We start from the raw sequence: 17,250 nt of genomic DNA, 5'->3' as shown, positions 1-17,250 counted from the left end.
ACGGGTCTTACTGTTAAGTGTCATCGATGTATGAAGGCATTGTCCGTTGGAATGCTCTTTGAGAAAATAAAAGGCGATTGAGGACGAGAAACTCAGACTTGAATAACTTGATACTCTCGAAGAGCCGGAGGAAAGGATCACTTGGAAAAATTGGAAGAGTCTTGCTCAGGTACATGTTCATGTTTGATTGAAAGAATCTGTTGGCTTGATCTTGATCTTGGCTTGTCCGGCTTTGAAAATAATTAATCGCCGTGTTGATTTGAATAGCCAGAAAACATTAGCGACTGGAGGCATATTCTTGCCGACTTTTACTGGTATATCTTGTATATTTCGATTGAAAATGTGAAATGCAAGTGAGCTGTTAACTTGATTTTGTTTTCCCTTGCTTATTTCATTTCAGAACGAACTATATTGTGCCGAAAGATGGAGAAGGCAAAACACAAACACTTGTTCGCAGGGAATAATAGGTATTGTTCTCTTAATATTTGCATTTGACTTGAATAACACGTTTGTCCGTTTGTACTGTTGTACACGGTGGGTGAAACTACAGGGTGTCCCAAAAAAAACGAAAACTATTGAAATCACCCATAACAATGCCATTGTTAGAGTTTGAATGCCTAAACACTCTGTTGGGCCCACAAGTGTATCAATCGGGGTTGCCATAAGCATTTTTATGCATGCATATGATGCAGTCAAATTTGCTTGTTCGCAAAAATGATATTTATTAACAATATTTACAATTTACAAATATGATAACATTATTTAAATGCGTATCTCAAGGACAATGACCTTCGACATGTCCCCTTTCTCTAGCAACACAAAGCATTTAGCATTTTATAAGTTGCATTAAATCCCCACGGGCTGAAATTCGTGAACACGGCATTCAAATTTTAACAATGAGTGATTTGAATAGTTTTCGTTTTTTTGGGACACCCTGTAGAATATAGTTTAATCGAACCTTTTTGGGACTATCCTAAATTTTTCTAAAGAAATGGCTGAAACTTTCCCCGCTGGGCAATGTGTTTTTTGGACAAGGTTGTCGTATCGTGAATACTCTTCCGTCAACGCCTTGTGTTAGTTTTGTACAGGGAAAGACCGGTGTATTGGTATACAAAGTGTATAAAAAAGTACCCCTTTTGAAATGAAGTTTCTGTCAGAATTTGAATGCATGATTATAATGCACATATAATAATAACTCATGTATGTACTTTATGCTAGACTTGACATGTGCTGAGCTATTTCAGCCTGTCTATTGTAGTTTTCTACTTCCAAAGTATCTTATCGTGCTGTGTAGTTGATTCCTTTGCTTCCCATGTCAATTAGTTTTACCTAAAAACAAAAAATTCCCGGAAAGCAAGTCACTTTCACTAGCCTTCGTATGACCGTGAATTGTTTTGTTTTACCAAGGTTTTCTTTTTTTAGAATGAAAGAATCGTCAGAGTCATGAGATGTCGGAGCTGCCTTGGGACATTTATGCACGCGAATACAAAACTCAATTTGATTTCGGTTAAAATATTCATGAATAAGATTGCATGGGATTTGGCCTTTTTTTTACTGAGACATGCTGAACACTCTTCTGTTTTCCTCCTTGATTTTGAAATTTTCGGCTTGTGGTTTTTGCATGAATTAACCTGGCCATGTCAAGCGCATGCGGAGGAAATATAAGTGATTCTGGGGCCCCGTCACTTGTATTTTTTCCATCTTGAACGACTGTAGTCCGGAAAAAAATATCGCTCATAGAGCACTTGAACATGAAATGTATGAGGAATTTTATTCCTTGAAGGAGATAATAGTCGAGTGTTTTAGTTTTCTCGGGACCAGAAAAAAACTATGAACATTTCCCACAAAACGTGCATGACATTTTGTATTTGCGTGCGCAATGCGAAGGCCCTGGACGGGTGGCGTAGGAGATGTTGAAGGTCTACAATCTGGTTTTGAGTATTTATCTTGAATTCTTTATACATAAGCGACATTTCTCTTTTGTAAATTAATTATATCATATTTTTGTATCTGCGAAAGGCGTCAGATGACAAAGAATCGTCGCAGGATCAGATGATGGCGGATCGTCGCAAAATCAGATGAGAAGCATCGTCCCAGGATCAGATAATGGTAGTTCGTCGCAGAATCAGATAACGAGAGATCGTCGCAGGATCAGATGAGAAAGATCGTCGCAGAATCAGACGATGGAAGACGAGACAGGTGTACAAGTTGAGGTATACATACTATAGTAATTTTATTAGAATAATGCATGCTTACTGTAAGTGCATGCAGGAATCAATTTTCGAATTGATTCGTTCTGGTGGTCTAACCTAGTATATTCACACATCAAGTGACATTTCACCCTTTTCGACAATGCATGATACCAGGAAATTTCTCACAGCTTTTATATGAGCGCATTTTCTGAGGTTTCTCTAAAAAAGATTCTATGAAACATTCTTAGTTGTCACTTGGTGTGAATTTTAACGACTTATGGCGGTCTTATACAAAAAACTTTTTTCTTTTCGAAAAATATGAAAATACTTTGCAATAGCCACGCTGGTTATTCTGACACCACATTAGCGGCTGCGGAAAATGCAAACATGGTTTTAAAACGTTAAAATGAAAGTAATAAAGTGCAATTAGCATGACGAACGCGCACGGGACGAAAAAAATATTCGCGAATTCGTATTAGCCTAATTTTAGATTAATACGAAGGTAATCCATGCAGTGTACTTATATGATTATATAAGTTCTCTGTTTAGCTTGCGATCGTTTCAATGAAGTCCGTCAGTGGCATCAAAAATTATACTTTAGTCTTTGAACATTTAAATTCGACGAATATTGAAGTTTGAAATGAAGAAAAATGATTATTGCATGGGATGTTCAGACATTATCACTCTTCTGTTTCCCTTGTTGGTATTAATTTTTCGGATTGCCGTTCGGAAGCTTTAAAAATCTGGAATATGAAGGAAATAAACGTAATCTATAATCATTTTGACAAACTTGACGAGATTGTATAGTAGTTTTATAATAGCTTGCATATAGCTTGTATAAGAAGTAAAGTAGGTAATATATACCTCCTATAATTACATGCATGCATCATATAATACATCGCGTCATGGACTTGTAGAATGGGGTTATGGGGGGGGGGGTATTGTCTTAAAAACTGTAGGTTAATATTGTAGTACCCTCTTGCCTAAAAAGCTAACCCTTTAAAGAAAACCCTCCGTATTTCGACACACTTACTATGTTGTTTAATTCCTTGCACGCCCCACCATCGAGATGTTGTCGAAGAAGAACACAACTGTTTGGAATGGAGCAGTGGCGCAAGTGAAATTCAGTAAATTCAGACCAATTTGGTCACTGTTTACCAAAGGTAATTATACGGTGCGAAAGGTAAGAGACATTATTAATCAGCCATATTGAGTAAGTTGCATGTTAAACCCGATTACGTTTATTTCCTCCATCTTCGGTCAACGGCCGTAATCCAGAACGTATAAAAAAGATAAATTAATAAAAAAGGTGCATGTAGTAGAAGGGTGTTGTTGTCTACATCAGTTTGAGATGAAAAAGCATGCAAGTCGTGAATACGAATAATTTCTTTATCATGATATAAACATTTGAATAATTGAAATAATTTTTGTTGCCATTGTCAGACAAAGCGCAGTTTAATTTCGAAGAGCCTGGTGCGGTTTTTGCAACGGGCGATACGCGCGCTACGCACGTTAGACCACCAGCAGGATCGAATTAACGAAGCTCAAGAATTGCATGGCAATTCCTGGGACTCGGTTTGGATGATCGGACCGAAACGGTGAACTATAGATAAAACTGAACTGTCATTGCGGATGATTATTAATAAAAATACCAAATTCGGACCGCCGATCAGGTAACCTGAAATTCAGGTTGCATTTGGAGGGTTTTTCTCCGGGCACTCCGGTTTCCCTCCTTCTCGTTTGGCTTTAAAAAACAGTGTCCATGTCTGGGGCCAAACCAAAACGTGAGCGTTGATAGTGATAAAAACGCGTGTGTGGCTTCTGGGTTCGATTCCCAGAACACTGTCGTAAAAAATTTTTTAAAACACTGTTGTGGGATCGGTTACGCTACTTCTGTTCGGAAATTTCTGGTATTGGGATTTAGCATGTGATAGGGTTAACCTCGAGGTCCTTCTGTATAATATTGGTTTACTGATTATATCTTCTGATAAAGTTTTTTTTCCGTAAGCTAGGGCCTTTTTTACCTTTTCCAGCAATTCCCCTAAGCATATGGACCGCGGGGACGATGCTGAGTTTTAGCCCCCCCCCCAACAGGTGGCCAAAAGTATTGAAATAAAAGTCAGACATGTCGAAATTGGCTAACATTTAAGACTTAGTCCCCTCCCTACTCTCTGATACTCTCCGCGGCCCCTGCTAAGAGAAAGGCATTTCTTACATGACATAAAATATTTAATATCGAGTTCCCTGCAGCCCTGATGAGACTAGAAGGTTTTATAATAAGGTACGTGGCTTGTACATTGTTCGGGGGGGGGGGATTGTACTATTGTAGGAGCAGTGAGCAGTCGAACGTTTCAAGAGCGTAGTTTCCTCTCTCTGCACTGATTAGCGTGCAAAAGTTTATTGAATATTATGCTTGTATTATAAAAATGAACGTCCTTTTTATTTACTACAGAGACAAAGGCTTTGATAAAGACTGTAGTATTGAAGTATATTTTTAATTTTAATGTACCAGAGTTTGGTGTTTCATTAAAGTTGTGACGTAATTTTTAAAAGAATCCTTTTGTTTTTTTATAGTAATTCACTAAACGAATAAATCGATAAATACATTAAAAATCCCACAAATGGCTCCTTTATCAATTTATCTGAAATATAACTACTTTTCGTTTTCCTTACACAGGGGCGTGCATTTAGGGAGAGGTCGAGCGAGTATTTGACAAAAATCCAAATAATCGTTACCAAAAGATTAAAGAACCTATTTGTTGCTCCTTTTGTCTCGTATAACAATTATATAAAATAGTCCCTTCGTATCAATAGGCCAGTAAAAAAGGAATACAATTAATTTCCGTGCTATATAGCCAGCTTATGTGCCAATTTATAATTTGGTCAGTATATCGATCATGACCTGTTTTTACTAATAAATCAATGACTCAATATAACTACATTATTCCACAACTTACACTTACTAGCTTTATTAAACTAACGAGTACTTCACAAAAGGCACTTCATTTGAGGCAAACCACAGCATGCGTATGTATATTGTTTCATTGTTTCCTTAAAACTCATTTTGAGACAAAAACCGGATGCCAGATCATGAATTGACTTGAAAAGAGTGTGTTATACAAGTACATTTTCCTGGGAAGGTGAAAGAGTTTTAATAACTTCGAGGAACTTCCCATTTTTTTAAACAATATAATGCTCATTAGTCATTACATCTATCTTAGACTTTTGAATTAGCCCAGGTTAGCCAAAGCATATTATTGTCTTAATTCGGTAAGGGGGGGTGGAGCTTTTTATAAATATGACGTCTAGTAGATTCGAATTGTATGATTGCATTACAAAGAACTTACTCAACAATCTTTTTGTAATTCGTTTTTGTCTTTACTCTCGGTGAAATATTTTTCGCCAAAAGTGCCCTTTTTCGCCCTTTGAGAGGACATTGCTTCTCTGATGTGGCGACATTCTTTCTAATTTCATTGTTGGCGAGCATTACCACGAGCCAGAATCATAAATGTAATGCTTGAAAATCAGGTCATCGGGATTTTGCCGTGGAAGAGCTAAGAAGAACTGACCTTGCGGAAGGTGCCCACATTAGATACACTATGTCTATGAGAGTGCGACCACTGCGCGTTCGATTTTGTCCTGTTTGTCAAGCGTTTTCAGTTTTCCCGGTTGATTTGCATGTTTTGTGATTCACCTAAGATCATAATACCTATAAAATCACGTTCCAAAAAGCGTATAGTCACGAATTTTGCGTCCAAAATACGCGCAAAGTGATATGTACGATCCATCCGTTCGTTTGACCTTCAACCTTGTTACGTCATATCCGGGGGGTAATACCTCAGGCAAAGCCATAATTTTCTCTACAGTAAACTACTAAACTCAAGTCAACTGTGTTCTTGAAGAGCTACTGGGACGAAGGTTATCTTGTAGTACTTTTGGATTTTTGTGATACAAATCAGCATTTGATGGCAAACACAGAATGTTTCTGTTGAAGCTAGAATCTTATTTATGGGCTATGCTTGTAATCTTTTAGACCAAGCAGGTAGGCCGCTTTTAAACGCTTGTCATCAAACGAAACAGCATCGTTCAAAATATTAATTTACCCAACGCATGTTTGTTTTACAAATACTTTTGCTTCAAATAATAGAGCTAGGACTTCTGTTTAATTTAATAAAAAGTATTTATTCACAGCATATAATAATATGTGTAATTTTAGCAGTAAATTGTTTGAAATCATGTTCTTGCTTGGCAATGCTTGTCGTTGAGTGATGGGGCCTGTTTTGTCTTTGACGCGTTTAGTGTCAGGAAAATGCATGTTTATTCCTATTTTGATGTCGAATATTCACGTAGGATTGTTTTGACTCCGTTTTCCTGTATTTATAGCCTTGGTTGATGTTTTACTTGCCTAGAAGGTTTATTTAAATTGGCAAGTACCGGCAGCAGTTTACTGCATATTTCGATATACGTGTCGCAGGGCGACATAATTGAAATTTCGCTACCTGTTTCAAAGCCACTTTTCAATCGCACACCACGTAAAATATTTGAAACGACTGGACTTAAAACAAGTGAAATGCACAGAGACTGAAATGGATTCACCAGGGTTTGTTACCATTCTAAATTATTTTTAATTTTCGTGAAAAACCGGCAAATATTTCTCTCATAATTCACTGGGCCTTGTCCCAAGAGACACGTGTTTGCTCGTGGCAATAAAACGAGTGACCCTTGTAAAAACATTCTCAGTTTTCCACATTTCATGTTGAAAAATAGCACGTTTACTAAACTTAATTATATTTATTTTTATTTTGACCTCTATAGACTCAAGAAAAACGTGGATATATCATCTTGAAATAGCAATATTTTGTCATGTCTGGTCGAGGTCGCCGGCATAGAAAGATAGATCTTAATAGAGCCACGGCTGAGGACTTGGCTAACATCTCAGGAATAGGTAAAGGAAAGGCAATAGAGATTATAGATATGCGTGAAGCTTTGGGTGGGTTTACCTCTATTGATGACTTGAGATCCATTCGTGGGATTGGTGTAGGATTTTTTGACATGAACAAAGACCTTGTTTATTGCTCTCCACGATCAAAATTACTAAATGATCCCAAGAGCAGTGGTAGTTCGAGAGAAGAACGTTCCAATTCAAGACGATCACTTCGGAACAAGCTAAATGATAGTGACTCTCGAAGTGAGGATACTGTTCCAATGAAACGGAAATTGAGCAAAAAGCCTGAAGCTGTTGTACCAGAAAAGCGACTTTGCTCAGATGCCAGTAAAGAATTGGGTAGCTGTAATAGTACCAATCATCCCATCCAAGAGCACCATACTAGTAATCTGACATGCCCCCCTGAAATTGAGAGTTGGTTACAAGTGTTTCACACATGGGCACAAGATAAGAAGAAACAAGCACTAGATGAGCTAATGGAGAGATGTAATCCTTCGATTATACGACATGTGATGTCCTCTATTGAACCAAGATTTCAAAGGGACTTTATATCATTACTACCCAAGGAACTTGCATTTTATGTTCTTGGTTTTTTGGGCCCAAAGGATTTGGTCCAAGCTGCTCAGACCTGTAAATATTGGAGGATTCTATGTGATGACAATCTGTAAGTGTCCATCTGTCAATTTTGTCAGGTAGTGAAATTTTTAGCGAGAAAGCTGATAAAGCAGTCATAGAGATAGCTGTAATACTGTGACAATTACTTTCATGCAAGGAATTCTACAGCATCACCTTGTAAACATGAGATTTGAGAAAAATTGAAGACACATCAGACATAGCCACATAAGCTATATTCACCCCTTGAGCTTGCTGTTAGATAAGAAATAACTAAAAATCTAGCACAATTTTTTTCTAGTTTATGGAAGGAAAAGTGCAATGAATATGGTATAGATGACGAACCCATTTTGAGTCAAAAACCAGCCAGACGCAAAACATCATCAGGCAGTAACAATCATGTTAACCTTGGAGTAAACCACAGTCCTTACAAGAATATGTTCCTCACAAAGCATAAAATTGCAATGAATTGGAGATATGGACCATTGAATGCTCATAAAATACTCAAAGGCCATGATGATTATGTCATAACATGTTTGCAGTTTAGTAACAATAAAATTGTTAGTGGTTCTGATGATCACACATTGAAAGTTTGGTCCGCCATCACAGGAAAGTGCCTACGCACATTATACGGTCACACAGGTGGTGTGTGGGCCTCGCAAATGGAGGGTAACCTGATTGTCAGTGGTTCAACTGACCGCACCCTTAAAGTGTGGAATGCTGATAGTGGGCAATGTATACATACCTTATATGGTCATACATCAACAGTGCGATGTATGGATATTCATGGAAAGGTTGCAGTCAGTGGGTCTCGGGATGCCACCTTGCGAGTATGGGATATTGAGGCTGGGACATGTTTGCATGTTTTGGTTGGTCATGTTGCTGCTGTTCGATGGTAGGAATATTAATATTTTTTTGTTATAAATTTCATGTTCTTTGCTCAAATTACAGCTATTACATTCTTTAAATCTAATAACATTGACTTTTCTAGTGTGAAATATGATGGGCGGAGAATTGTCAGCGGTGCTTATGACTATGTAGTGAAGGTTTGGGACCCAGAGACAGAGCAATGCATTCACACACTACAAGGCCATTCAAACAGAGTCTATTCCTTACAGTTTGATGGTGTTTACATTGTTAGTGGCTCTCTTGACACATCCATCCGTGTTTGGCATGTTGATTCAGGACAATGTCTTCATACGTTGGTTGGCCACCAATCTTTAACCAGTGGTATGGAACTACGGAATAACATCCTAGTCTCAGGAAATGCTGATTCAACTGTTAAAATTTGGGACATCACTACTGGGCAATGTTTACAGACACTTGCCGGTCCAAACAAACACCAAAGTGCTGTTACATGCTTACAGTTTAACAAGAAGTTTGTGATAACTAGCTCAGATGATGGTACTGTGAAACTGTGGGACCGCCTGACGGGTGAATTCATTCGAGATCTTGTAAAGTTGGATAGTGGTGGCAGTGGTGGTGTTGTGTGGAGAGTACGCTGCAATGAAACCAAACTGGTTTGTGCAGTAGGAAGTCGTAATGGGACTGAAGAAACAAAGTTATTGGTCTTAGACTTTGGCATTTCAGAGTAAGGATGGTGAAGTGAAGTATGTAAAATGTTTCAATTGTAAAATTAATTAATCTTTACAAGCCCAGGGATGTTTTGAAAAAAATAGATGCTACTAATTTGGTCTATATTATATACAATTCAAACTAATTTCAATTCTTAACCAATCTAAAAATATGCAAGTAGGTTGAAATCTCTTAATTTTATTATTTGCATATCCTTCGTAAGTAAAGATGGATATGTTCATAAGTTTAACTTGTGTAACCATTTAGGCTCATACTTAAAATAAACTAGGAAACATACAACAAATAGTTTAGCTTCAATTCTTATTCAAAAGAATTTTCAACAATAAACCTGTTATATAACCTAGAGGTTAGAGGTTTGTAATTGTAAATAAATTGTGTGAAAAATACCTTGTACAAAAAAGACTGTTAAAAATATAGCTCTAGAAAAGTATTGTATAATAATTTTGATAATATTAGAAAGACATTATCATAAGACAGAAACATTTGACTGTTGTAGGTAAAGTACTGCAGTTATTTTCTACTTGAGTCGCTTGACCTAAAAAATGACTAGATGCCAGTTGAGCAATAATTTAAAACCCTTGGCAGGACCAGGGTCTGTCAAAAGAAAATAAAAAACTGTGATAAATATTACATGCAGACTGAGACTAGCTATAGTGCTTATTATGCAATGATGATTGTTTTGGACAATAGAACTATTTTTGAAAAGGAGTCCATAATACTAATATTTGTTAATATTGTTTAGCAAATTGATATAGCACTGTATATCTAGTCAAGAACTAATTGTATGAAATAATATTTATGAACTTATATTAGCAATGTTTAATATAAATTGTACTTTAAATGTAGATGACAAAATGTCAAACTCATTTGTCAGGGTTGTGCGCAACATGTTACATTACTGTTAAATGGAAATTGAATACATATTTTTTAATATGGTGTAAAATGCTTGCAGTCTGACTCATTAAATGTTGAAGGTTTGGAGATAAAAATAATTTTTTGTAACATTCCCAGGATTTAGGTATTAGAAATTCGTCTGAAATTGTATGTTTCTGCTATTATTGTTCTCCAGAAAAACCATGTTATATAAGATGAAGAAGGTGCAATATACCATTAGTGTTACTTATAAAAAAATTACAAATGAATAAAAGGTTACAAAAAATATATTGTGCCCAAATTAAAAATTGATGCTACAAATTTTTCCAGAAAATACAAACTACTAATATCTTGCCCAAAGTAAAATTAAGTACAGTATATAAGATAGAAACCATAGTAAAAACTCCACTAGCATTACAAATTAATTTTACGATGACGTTTGGAAGAAAGCCCACAAAAATACCATCAATAATTACAATTTAAGGACACTTTAAAACAAAGGAATGAAATATATGCTTGGTAATCTGCTTGCTGCTACATGAAAAACTAATAAATATAAGGCAAAATAATGTATCTGTTTTTTGGATAATCCTCAAACTTCTGTTTGTACCAATCGTGCGTATTTTTAGCAGAAAAGGTAAGATTGGACACCACAAATATTATTATGAAAATCCATCTTGACCATTGTCCGTTCATAGCCAAAAATAATGCTATGTAAATTAGGATCTCAGCAAAATAGTGTGGCGCTGTTACGTGGTTGAACCAATCACCATAAGGAATTTTATAGATCTTTTCACCATCAGATGTCCAGGAGGTTAGCTTGCCAAGTACAGAATGACATTTATACTGATGATAGCTGGCCCAGGAGAAGAGAATAAATGCCAAACAATGCAACCATGAGACAGAGTGGTAAGGGTTCTGGCAGGACCTATACCAACCTTATGTAAAAAAACCCAGTCACTTCAGGTTCTACAGGGAAACAATTACTGGCCAACCATAGTGGCCAACCCACAAGGTAATTTTGAAGAATGTCTTAAAACTAATTTCTCATCACAATCAAAAATATTATACATACTTTGTGAAAGTGACTTGGGTATCTCTGCAACAACAGATAAGTTTACAAAGCAATAAAAAGCTACTGCTAACATGAAGTGGGCGAGGTGCATTTTACTTGAAAATGATGATACAAAAAGACTTTCACATAGCCTTCGAGTCAGTTGAATTGTTAGCAAAGCCAGGGTGTACAAAACTGAGAAACAGTCTTGCTGGGAAGGACTTGTTGTGAAAAGTCCAAATATGCCTGGGTATGAGGTATCTTCTTTGATTATAATTTGAAGAAATCTTGCCAACAAGAAAACATTCCATACAAGACCTAGTGCGTAAAAGTGCAGAAACAACCTGAAAAAAGAGCATTAAAATCAACAGTAAATAGTGTAATATACCATACCCAGGGAAAGTAGAACAAGGAAGGGTGATAACCTCCACAGATATTTTATGACTGTAAACATAACTAGCTCAAAAATAAGTGTGCTCCATCAATAAACATTGATAGTGGAGGGTTATTTTTGGGCTGTCTTATGTAAAGGCACCATTTTCTTAAATCATATTACCCCATTTGCATTGCCCTAATCTGTAAGCATAATGAAACATATTTCTATGACTGTATGCCAATCTCCATGCACATATTTAATGTATTTTGCCAAATATTTAAAGTTGCATAATTTACCTGTGTGGTATAAGCAGTAGTTTCCTAGTGCTATGCAAGTCCTTGTCTCCAGCTGGACTTATTTTACCATAGGTCACGATATCTTGCAAAAAGCCAGGTAGAAGATTCATAAAACTACCTGCAAGCACTATGATGAGGCACCCAACGTCAAAAAAGATCCAAATAGCGGTTAATGTATCCATTTTCTTTTTTTACAATTTGGTATGTTATAAATTTACATGTATGGTGCTACCCTCGGGCCTCAGAATCTCAGATATGTATCTGATTACTGATTAGCATAGTCACCAGTGCGGCACCGCCTATTTCCGTTCCGTCATGGTTTGTCCTTCGAGTACTAGTATAAACTATTTTTGGGTAAATGCGGCGTTCGAGTTTAATACTGTAAAGTCTGAGAGTTATTTGCCCGCCAGTTTTTTTCATAATTTTTAAATTTAGGCTTTTGAGCGCAGTGACCGAAAGCCGCAAAGGGAAAGAAGATAGGCGACATTTTTCTGTATTTTTTGGCGATCTCATTAGCCATGCGCAGTACACGTGGATTTAGCAACGATTATAAACAACATAAACAATGGCTGTCTGTTGGAGGAGTTAAATACTATTGCACATTACACAGGGCATTTAAAAACCTGGATCTATTTATGTTTTTCTTGTTTTAAAGATTCAAAAATGGTGTTAATGACAATGATTGGTCGGGCCAAGGACGGTCTGCCTTTGGCTGCTTCTATGCAAGCAGATGAACAAGTAGGTGGTCTGTGGTCTTTTATTCACCGGCTTATGATATCCTTTATAATTCGATATATATCGTACTTTTACTAACAGCAGTTAAAGTATAGTTATGTTTGCATTGTTGTAACATAAAATACGTCTAACTAATGCCTGTTTAAATACAATTTGTTAATTTTGCAATTCAACCATATTTCATCCACCACAACTCTATTTTCATTTTGCCCAATATACATCTATCTCCCTGGACCAGTCTTATCAAAGGGAGATGATAGTGCATGGTGTTAATTTGTTATTTATAAAAGTTTGCAAATCCCAAGACGGTCAAATATAAGTTACAGTCCATTTATGGACTAATTCAGCTTAGTTGAGGTTCATTAGTACAAAGTATCAGATTCTCAAGCTCTAGGCCTTCCTACTGCCTTATATTAAAAAGTGGCTTTAAATTTTCTTTTACAAACAATATTGATTTTATAGTCTGGGAGAGAGTTCCAAGATTACCAAGCACAAGCAAAACAAATTTTTAGAAAACTTAGTGATCGCTCACCTGCTCGATGCAACATTGAAACTGGGAGTATGATGTTTCAGTAAGTGTTGTCATGTTTTTTTGTAATACAGGACTTAGCGGAGTCATTTTAATAAGTAGATGCAATTTTTAACTCTTTTACTGTGTCCACTTTCTAATTATATTGATCTTCCAGTTATATTATAGAAAATGGTGTATGCTACCTCACCCTTACAGAGAAAATGTTTCCAAGCAGATTAGCCTTTGGTTTTCTTGAAGATATAGCTAAAGAATTTTGGAAGTTAAATAGTTCCGAAATCCCAACTGTTGTTCGACCGTATTCATTTATTGAATTTGGTAGGTTATCTAAGATATCATGTGTCCAGTTTTCCCTGTAGTAAGACTGGAGCAATAAAAAAACTCAATGGAAGAAGAAAAATATGCGTAAAATTGATAATTGCTTAACTAACAGATGTCAGTTAGATGTTAGGTACTAACAGATTCTAAGCTACAGCAAATTATGTTGAATGTTGTTTCTGTAAAAGTGTAGTTAGTATATATGTTTGTTTGTCTCATAAACAACATTCTCAATAATTTCATGATGTGAGCCAGGGTTTCGCAATCAAAGGAAATTGTATTAAGGCACTGAGCTATCCAAATCTAAATGGGTCATGCATATATGGATTATTGTAACATTTATCTAATATTGATTTTTTTGCAGATAACTATATTCAAAAAACAAGAAAAAATTTTATGGATTCCAGATCTCGAAGAAATATAAATAGACTTAATGACGAGCTACATGATGTGCAAAGGATCATGGTACAAAATATAGACGAAGTTTTACAAAGAGGAGAAGCTTTGTCAGGTAAAATAGCCATTTTACATTTTACATCATCACTATCTGCAGAGTGAGGAACCCCCTATAATAGAAGGAATTCGATTCTATTGTTTGCTACCAAATAGAAGAATAAAAAATCTTACAACATGTAATCAGGATACAAAAGCATTTGGTAGCATTAATGAATCTGCGTTTAATCTATATTTTAATTCTGTCCTGTTGATGACTAGAATACAGTTGAAATGTAGGTTTATTAAAACTACAAAATTTTTTTTAGAGTTACTGTTCATTTGTATTTTAAGTGGCTCCTGTAACTATTGGCATAATCAGAATAGTGCAATTAATTCAATTTTTTTTTTCACCTAATTGCAGTAAGTTACAGAAACCGTTCATTCATTTATAACTTTTCGTTTCAGAGTTAGATGACAAGGCTGGCAAACTGAAATATCAGTCTGGTAAATACAAGTCTGACGCGCAGTATTTAAATTTACGAACTGCGTATGCTAAATATGCAGCGGTTGCAATTGTCATAATCATTTTCATAATTTACGTTAGATATTGGTTGTTTTAAAAGTCTATTTCTCTTCGTCACAAACCAGACCTAACAATTGCCAAAAAGATATCGATAATATTGATTAGATATATATGTGAGTTGGAATAGATAATACCAACACATACCCTCATGCATGCATGCATATAATGTCATTATCAATGTGACATACTAGGTCTGATACAGATCTAGCACGAATTTGTTACAATATTTTAATTTGAAATTGAGTTATTTAGGTTAAGAACCAGTTCTTAACTTCAACTGCTGCACTTTTTGCAGTCAAATTGTAGTTGATTCCAAATCCTTGATTTCGATTGGTCGATTTTAGAAAACTTGACCAAAACTTCCGGAAAGTCACTGTTTCTCTTTTGGCAGCAAATTTCTTACAAATTTCTCAAAACGAAAATTTCTTACATGTGTACTTCTCTCCTAAACTTTCCATGGAATAGTTTCTTAAAATGTCAGCTACTAATTATTTGTTTGTGCTGATAAACAGATTAATTTATTGTGAGAGTCAAAAGTCCGAGTGCTATTTTCGACCGCTATGCGGTATAGATTGATGTTAGGCATCTGATCGCGCTTATTCTGAATTTCACTCGCATTCACAAGGTGATGTTATTAACAACAGTAATTCTAAATCTCCTATAAATTATGCTGATTTTGGTTATACAGCTATACACGTAGAGAAAGAGACAGTGACAGATTCGCTTTCAATCAGTTTCACAATCAATGACAAGATTTGGAAAAAACCGTTGTCCCATAAATGAGAAGGAGGTTTCGTGTGAATGTAGGTAAACGTATCTGGAAATTCTTTCCGATAGTTCGTCCACTACTGTATAAAAGGAAAAAAACTTTTATTCAATGTATAGCGGGCGGATTATCGTTCATTATTCGATGACGTCACTTCTAACGTCACTACTAACGTCCAGTGTTTACTGATCTATAAATAAACCTTCCTAACATGAATGAACCCATTATCAGATACCTTGTCGTGGACATCACGTCAAACCGTTATTCACAAAATTATTGTAAACAAATTTATAGAATTATATTAAAGTTAACGCAATCTTTAATTAGTTATCTGCTTGCTTGTTATCTCCGCCGCATTTTTCCGGATCATTACAACAACTCTCTCTTTCCGGAAAACACTCATGTTGATCAGGGCCGGGGGCTTTTTTGAGAATTTCACAAAACCCAACCAAACGAATTGATCAGTGGGGCATGTAAATGTTTTTGACAGAGAAATTCAAGTGAAATGTAATACCAGTTGCGGAGGCGCTATATGACAGACTTTTCTATTAAAGTACCCGTTCTTGGCGTTCTATTTCTGATTTGGACAAAAATTCCACTCAGACGTATATAAACATCAATATATAATTGGGACACTTCGTAGAAATTCTTTTCCAATTTTTGAGAAATACTTTTCTAAATTTCTACGTATTCGGGACTGGACTGGTTGGCGGTATTGAAACGTTACTCGACTCCTTGCAACCAATGGATGCTGTAGTCATACTTCGATTGCAAGCCAAGAAACATTTGAATCTTAAAACGTTGGGTAAATTTTTATCGCATTCTACCAAATTTGGGCAATTTTTACTTAAATCATAGATAAATCTAGGAAATATTCGTATGCGTTGTTCGGGTAATTTTTGCGGAAATTTTTCGCCTGTCTACCAAAAGTTTAAGTCCGTACGCCTGTGCAGAAGGAAATAAAACTAGAAATACATGCATGCAGCAACCCCTCGCTATTTCAAACCAAGTACACAATTTCCTGAGTTAACCTGACCTAAACTTATATTATGAAATGACACAAAACTCAAATTAGTCTTATTATATTTTACCGAGTATATTATAGCTAATGTTTCCATCATTGAATACAAAAATATTAAAATAATCATAAAGCTAGTGTAAACATTGCCCGTTCAATTTTGCTGCATTATACCATGCCAGCAATTAAGTAACGGTTTAAAATCGAAGTTTCAAACGGTTAAAACAGTACAAAATCTTCACAGACAAAGAAAAAACTTCAAATGTTATTTTATTCTGTATTTTGCAGTCGACGCCGGCGGCTAAAAGTTTTATACTTTATAAATATAGTGTGTATTTTTTATACCAAAATTCAAATTACACTTTCAAAAACACTTTTTGAAGTTAAAGCAAAGGTGTAATAGCCTTTCACAGGTTTATGCGTTTGCATAAAAAGCTGAAAATTTAACAATAACAAATAAACGGCATACAAAGCTGAAAAGTATACGAATACGGCTCATTCTTATCGCGAAACAAATACCAAATAAACAAAGTAAACACGTACCCTTTGAAAACATTTATAAGTTTGCAGATTATGAATTACTACCATTTGCGTTCAAGCTTGCGGCGTGCGATTTTAAAACGTACGTTTCACGTTTCAAAACGTAGGTTTGCCGTTTCAAAACGTACGTTTTGTCACGCCCCCTTTCATGTTTGGGTTATTTGTAAATACGGTTTTAAAATACTGAATGCAGCTATTTGAAAAGAGAAAATTGCGCATATATAAGTTTACTTTTCTCACAGAATAAGGTTCCATTTGTAATTCTTGTAAAACACTTCCGCAAACGTTACAAATGTAATAAACCTATTTTTGGATATTAGCTAAGTTCGTTTGAACTTCAAAAACATGTCAATTTCATTGTCTAAACATGGCAGGGGGCGTA

At 35.7% G+C, this 17,250-nt stretch overlaps 3 protein-coding genes across 3 annotated transcripts; 2 read left to right on the top strand and 1 right to left on the bottom strand.

Moving 5' to 3' along the window:
• The first annotated feature begins 6,051 nt into the window (after positions 1 to 6,051).
• On the top strand, positions 6,052 to 10,282 carry LOC114530325 (F-box/WD repeat-containing protein 7-like). Its single transcript, XM_028551936.1, has 4 exons — positions 6,052 to 6,234; positions 7,008 to 7,801; positions 8,051 to 8,644; positions 8,741 to 10,282. Exons 2-4 carry the CDS (start codon positions 7,056 to 7,058, stop codon positions 9,342 to 9,344), a joined length of 1,944 nt encoding a protein of 647 aa, XP_028407737.1. The 5' UTR covers positions 6,052 to 6,234; positions 7,008 to 7,055; the 3' UTR covers positions 9,345 to 10,282.
• A 237-nt stretch (positions 10,283 to 10,519) lies between these two features.
• Positions 10,520 to 12,183, bottom strand: LOC114530317 (polyprenol reductase-like). Its single transcript, XM_028551928.1, has 3 exons — positions 11,945 to 12,183; positions 11,294 to 11,616; positions 10,520 to 11,156 (listed from the first exon to the last, which is right to left on the bottom strand). Exons 1-3 carry the CDS (start codon positions 12,124 to 12,126, stop codon positions 10,765 to 10,767), a joined length of 897 nt encoding a protein of 298 aa, XP_028407729.1. The 5' UTR covers positions 12,127 to 12,183; the 3' UTR covers positions 10,520 to 10,764.
• Positions 12,184 to 12,485: 302 nt separating this feature from the next.
• Positions 12,486 to 15,633, top strand: LOC114530273 (vesicle-trafficking protein SEC22b-like). Its single transcript, XM_028551873.1, has 5 exons — positions 12,486 to 12,682; positions 13,142 to 13,251; positions 13,366 to 13,526; positions 13,891 to 14,037; positions 14,427 to 15,633. The coding sequence occupies exons 1-5, from the start codon at positions 12,608 to 12,610 to the stop codon at positions 14,579 to 14,581; spliced, it is 648 nt and encodes a 215-aa protein (XP_028407674.1). The 5' UTR covers positions 12,486 to 12,607; the 3' UTR covers positions 14,582 to 15,633.
• Positions 15,634 to 17,250: the final 1,617 nt, after the last annotated feature.

The sequence above is a fragment of the Dendronephthya gigantea genome, unplaced genomic scaffold, assembly GCF_004324835.1.
Source record: "Dendronephthya gigantea isolate DGI-Jeju-01 unplaced genomic scaffold, DenGig_1.0 000061F, whole genome shotgun sequence".
Taxonomy (NCBI): domain Eukaryota; kingdom Metazoa; phylum Cnidaria; class Anthozoa; order Malacalcyonacea; family Nephtheidae; genus Dendronephthya; species Dendronephthya gigantea.
Note: the sequence above shows the minus strand (reverse complement) of the source record. Positions and strands in the feature narration are given on the sequence as shown.